This window comes from Zea mays, chromosome 3, assembly GCF_902167145.1.
Source record: "Zea mays cultivar B73 chromosome 3, Zm-B73-REFERENCE-NAM-5.0, whole genome shotgun sequence".
NCBI lineage: Eukaryota > Viridiplantae > Streptophyta > Magnoliopsida > Poales > Poaceae > Zea > Zea mays.
In genome coordinates, this window is record NC_050098.1 from 136,899,140 (window position 1) to 136,904,821 (window position 5,682).

At 61.0% G+C, this 5,682-nt stretch overlaps 1 protein-coding gene across 1 annotated transcript; it reads right to left on the bottom strand.

Moving 5' to 3' along the window:
• Positions 1 to 841: 841 nt before the first annotated feature.
• On the bottom strand, positions 842 to 5,682 carry LOC103652202 (ARF guanine-nucleotide exchange factor GNL2). Its single transcript, XM_020550316.2, has 2 exons — positions 4,211 to 5,682; positions 842 to 4,129 (listed from the first exon to the last, which is right to left on the bottom strand). Exons 1-2 carry the CDS (start codon positions 5,293 to 5,295, stop codon positions 982 to 984), a joined length of 4,233 nt encoding a protein of 1,410 aa, XP_020405905.1. The 5' UTR covers positions 5,296 to 5,682; the 3' UTR covers positions 842 to 981.

Consider the following 5,682-nt stretch of genomic DNA (forward strand, 5'->3'; position numbering starts at 1 on the left):
TTCTTCCTTCATTCTTGTTCTCAAGCAATTTGTAATCAAGCAAGAGACACCAAGTTATGGTGGTCCTTGTAAGGGGTCTAAGTGATCCGTTGATTAAGGAGAAAAGCTCACTCGGTCTAGGTGACCGTTTGAGAGAGGGAAAGGGTTGAAAGAGACCCGGTCTTTGTGACCACCTCAACGGGGAGTAGGTTTGCAAGAACCGAACCTCGGTAAAACAAATCACCGTGTCATCCGCTCTATTTTCTTTGATTGATTTATTTTCGCCCTCTCTTTCGGACACGATTATATTTTTAACGCTAACCTGGCTTGTAGTTGTGCTTAAAGTAAGGACATTAAACTAGCAAAAATACAAAGTTTTAGTATTCCCTAAGGACTTTATCGGTAGCTTCGTTCAGAAGCCTGTCGACAGCTTCGTCAATAGCGTTATAAATTTTAGATTTGTCTATTCACCCCCCTCTAGGTGACTTTCAGTAAGAATATTTACGCGTCGGCGCGTCGCTATGAGATCGGAGGGTCGAGACTCGAGAACCACCAAACTAGAGGGGGTGAATGGAAGCTACTAAAAAATATCGTCCTCCGAGTACGTGACTTTATTTCTAATGATCACCCCGAAAGACCCTCAAGGACTCAAAGTAGAAGATTAGAGTGTAAAACAAACTAGTGTCGTTTGTATACACCAAAAACCTTAAGAATCACGGACCTAACTTTCTGAAATTTATCAGAATCACCAAAAAAGTTAGAGCGCCGGTGCCGGTCTTAGGTCCGTCAGTGCTCACAATAGGAAATGAGGGGGTCCCATGAAGATATGGGTTTCTAAACTAGCCGAATATGCCGCAATAAGTTTGTTGTAGAACGACCACGAATTTCTCATCCTGATCCGCAACATTTTATTCCATGTGATAATGTGTAGCGCCAAGTTTAAATGACACAATCAATAACTCCCAAACTTCTAACCAAGTCAGTCAGCTGTCTATCTATGGACTACGGGAATAGCTCGTCCATGACGGCCGGTGCGATCCACTGAATCTGGATGTGGGTAATCTCCCAGAGCTCATCGCCTTCCCGCGGCACCAGCACCCCCTTCGACTTCATCTCCATGATCATCCGCTTGAGCATCCGCGGCACAAGCTCCTGCATCTGCCCAGAACCGCCGCCCGCAGCGAGATCGCACTTCATGCATGTGTCCAGTCGCCGTAGCACGCCGAGCCAGAAGGTCCGGAACCCCGGCGCCTGCGCCACCGCGGGCAGGAGCAGCACAAACACGTCCGCCAGAAGCTCAGCCGCAGCGGCCAGCGTGCCCTCCATGCTCCGCGTCTCCCGCTCCGCGCCCTCGCGACGCGAGTACTCGAGCGTCTTCTCGTGCAGGTCGTCCACCATGGCGAAGATGACGAGGTTGAAGCAGGCGAGGCAGCCGGCCGGCCCGAAGTCGAGGTCGCCCGTCGCGGCCAGGTTGAAGGCGCGGCCGAGCTCGAAAACGGCCTGGCTGCGGATCTCCTCGCGCCGGACTAGGCTCGTCTTGCGCAGCGCCTCCGCGAGCTTGATGAACATGTTGACTGCCAGGTTGCCCATCCGCGACGCATCTTCCACCGACGTCTGGGACGAAGAGCTGCCGCTGAAGCCGCCGCTGTTTCCAGGGTCGGAGTAGCCGGACTTGTGCCACTGGATCAGCCAGTTCACGGACTCGGCCATGAGCTCCAGGATCTTTGTGCTGACGTCCAGCGGGCTGATCTTGAGCGCCGCGAACCCGAAGGCGGCCTCTATGACGGCGGCGTAGTTGAACCGTGTGATGCTGGCACTGCCGTCGGTCATCAGCTTGATCATCGCCGCCACGGACTGGTCGAACGTCTCTGGGTGCCGGCCTGTGACGGTGAGAAGGTGGAGCAACGTCTTCCACCCGAGTGGCGTCTGCACTCCGTCGGTGTGCTCCGTCAGCAACTTCACGATGTTCTCCGAGATGCCTTCGCAGCACGTGTCAAGGATCTCCTTGTCCAGCTTCCACATCATGTTGATCGACTTGAACACTAGCTCCTCGGAGACGCGGCTGTCGGAGGGGCGCAGCGGCGGCGGCGTCGACAGCAGCCGCACGGCGACCCTGAAGAGCGCCACGATCGCCTTCTCGGCGAACGGGGACGGCGAGAAGAGCGGCAGCTGTGACACGGCGCTGAAGCACTCGAGCAGCGGCGGCCAGAAGGTCGCGAAGCGCTGGAGGTTGGCCGTCGCAAGGAGCGCCAGGAGGTCCCAGCAGAAACCGACTGTGTCCTCCTCCTCGATGGGCGTGCTGAACTTCTGGCCCTTTCCCCCCGCAGCGAAGATGAGCGCCCGCCCGAGGTTCTGCAGCGCCTCGTCCGGCAGCTTGGCGCTCTCCGTGAAGATGCTCCCGGCCTGGCACTGCTTGATGACCTTGAGGTTGTTCTCGAACTCGCTACCGACGGAGAGCAGCGACTCGCCGCCGCTGTCCAGCGACAGGAACTGTGAGAACCGGCCGATCATGCCGGACACGTGCCGGCTCGTCCCCGCGCCGCGGTGCGTCGGGGGGAAGATGACGCCAGCGTCGGAGGCGGACGGCCTGTGCCGATGTCCCGACCGCTGATCCGAGCCGCCGTGGGCGCCACTGCCGTCCGGGTCGATCAGTGACGGCGGTAGCATCTTGAGCCGCTTGAGCTTGAGTAGGCAATCGACGACGTTCTTCCACGCGCCGCGCACCGACTCGCCGAAGCGGTTGGCGATGGTGAAGAGCGCGAGCGTGGCCATCCGTGGCTTGAGCTCATTGCTGAAGGTGAAGAGTGTCTCCTCCGTGGTGGCGTAGGGGTTGAGCAACGTGGTGAACTTGCAGAGGCAGCAAAGCAGCTCGTCCAGCACGTCCTCCAGCCCGTACCGCGCGATGCGCGCCACGGATACCAGCCCCTCCACGCACTGGTTCAGCGTCTCCTCGTCGTCGGCGCTGTCGAAGATGGCGGCCAGCGTCGCGACGGTGGGGCCCGACACCGCGATGAACACCTCCCGGCTCAGCTTGTGCTTGAAGTCGCACGGCGTGAAGGGCTCCAGGGCGCGCGACCGCTTCACCAGGTCGACCCACCGGCTCTGCGTCATCTCCACCGCCGTCGCCGACGTGCTGAAGACGGTTATGGCGTTGGTGGAGATGGAGTGGAAGAGCTCCGACAGGTACTCCCGCGGCAGGTCCTTCTTGTCGTTAATGGCGCGGTTGTTCCGGATGAAGTCCTCCTCCGACATCTTCTTCTTCACCTGCGGGTTGTGCAGGTCGGTGTTGAGCATGATGAGCGAGTAGCAGAGGATGAACGCGGCGTCCTTGGTGGCGAACACCCCCGTCGTCTGCTGCTCGAAGAACCGCTCGGAGAAGGCCTCCAGAATGCGCTGGATCTTCTGCGACTCGCCGGGGAGCCGGAACGTCTCCAGGTACGTGCGCAGCGCCGTGTCCAGGATGGCGCCCGTGAAATCGAACGTCTCCGTGAACTCCTTGAGCACCTTGAGGCTGAACTCGTCAGGGTCGCCCAGGAACTCACCGATCTTGTTCTTGTCGAGCCCCGGCGAGTAGCGGAGGAAGTAAGCCATGCTCCTGGGATCCGGCGGCGTCGGCACCAGGTGGCACAGCTTGAGGAACTCCACGCCCTTCTTCTGGTCGCGGTTGTAGTGGTTCGCCGCGACGGCCACCTTCTTCTTCCGCAGCTTGCGCTTGCGCACGAAGTCCACCCACGTCTCCCGCTGGCCGCCGGCGGCGGCGGCAGAGTCCCAGCGCTCGGTCCAGAAGAGGCGGAACTCCGACACGTCCACGGCGTAGGCGCCGTGTTCGGGGGTCTTGTCGATCTCGACGTTGTCGGCGATGGTGGTGATCATGTTGACGAGGCCCTCGAACGCCTGCAGCTGGATCGTCGTTATCGGGGCCGACGCCGGGAACGCCGCCTTGCACAGCAGCTTGCCCACCTCCTCAAACACGTTGTGCAGCAGCGGGTCGCAGTCGTAGTTCACGTACGTCTCGATCACGAACGTCGGCTGCCGGCAGAAGCTGATGAGGCCCTCGATCGCCACCTCCTGCAGCTGCGGCCCGTTGCCGCCGCCGCACACGCGGAGCAGCACGAACATGAAGAAGGCTTCCAGCTGCAATTTGAGGAACCTGGTGAAGCAGAGCAATGCAGTTGCCAAGAGTTAGAAGAACCTGCCACTGATGCTAACATTATATTGCTGGCTGGCTCACCGGCGCAAGAAGTGGTACAGGTTGAGTGCAGTACTGCAGATCATCGAGAGGACGAGGGGGCTGTATTCGGTGGCGTAGTGAATCAGGTGGAAGAAGAGGTCGTCCTGGATGAGGCGCAGGAGCTTGGGGTGCTTGCCGATGGCCTCGCCGCCAAGTTCGACGGCGGTGTTGACGAGCACGAGAGAGAATAGCATCACATCCTCCTCGGAGGTGAAGGCCCCCTGGCCATCCGGGGTTATTACCATGTCGCTGGCGCTCACCAGCAGGGAACAGAGGAAGTTGAAGACGTCGACCATGCAGCGCGCGCCGAAGCCAGCGCCGGAACCGAGGGACGGGTCGCCGGCATCGGCGTCGGCATCGTCGCGGATGTCCGGCAGCCGCGCGAAGACGGCCTGGAGGATCTCGTGCATGCAGTGGCGCGCCGTGCGCTGGAGGAGCTCGCTGCCGCGGCTACTGGCGGCGTGCTGCACGATCTGGAAGCACGTGTTGACGGCCGTGCACACAGAGCTGTCCGACAGCAGCGGCGCGGCGCGGGTCCGCAGGAGCGCGGCGAGCACCTGGAGCACGCGCAGGAGCACGGCCTCCTCGGCGCCGGCGTCGGAGATGCGCTCGATCCGGCAGTTGGTGAGCGCGGTGAGGATGGCGTGGACCGCGTCGCGCGCGCCCGGGGAGCACTCGTCGAACACGTCGATGCGGAGGATCTTGAGCACGGAGGACAGCGCGACGCCCGTGGCGGCCGGCGGGGCCTCCTCGCTCTGCACCACGTCCAGGAACGGGGTGAGGTACGTGGACGGATCGGAGCAGCGCCACGCGCCGTGCCGGGGCTGGAAGAGGAGCCCGCGGAGGGCCTTGAGCGAGTTGATGAGCGCCGCGAACGTGGCCTCCTCGGCGGCGGCGACGGCCGGCGGTAGGTACGAGTATGGGTCCGGGCGGCGCCGGATGACGGCCAGCAGCGCGCCCACCTCGGTGTTGAGCATGCAGGAGATGCCGAGGTCCTTGAGGCGCGGGTCGCGCCGGGGCCCGCGCTGTCCGCCGTAGGGCGGCGGCGGGCCGTCGTCGTCGTCGTCGCCCGCCGTCCTCGCCATTGCTTCTGCCTGGCGGGTGCCGTATTCCGGGAGGAGGATCGATTAGTTGATCGGAATGGGGAGGACGGGAACTATCCTTTTGCCACGTAGGTGTAGTGCTGGGAATCTGGGCCGGGCTTTTCGGGCCAGCACGAGCACGGCCCGAAAATAAGAGCACAAAGCACGGCCCGGCACGAAATAATATGGGCCGGGCTAGCACGGCCCGAAGGCGGGCCTGGGCCGGGCCTCAAATTCCGACCCGTCGGGCCCCCAGCACGGCACGCATAGATGGGCCGGGAGCACGGCACAAAGCACGGCACGGCCCAATTAAGCCCAATCTGTTTAATCTCTTTAATTTAGTAAGATATTGACTTTATATTGTTGTTATATTTAGAGTTTATGTGGTTA

Coding starts and splice junctions, on each gene's coding strand:
- LOC103652202 (XM_020550316.2), bottom strand. CDS start 5,295: ATGGCGAGGACGGCGGGCGACGACGACGACGACGGCCCGCCGCCGCCC. Junction 4,130..4,210: donor CTGTACCACTTCTTGCGCCG/GTGAGCCAGCCA, acceptor CTGCTTCACCAG/GTTCCTCAAATTGCAGCTGG.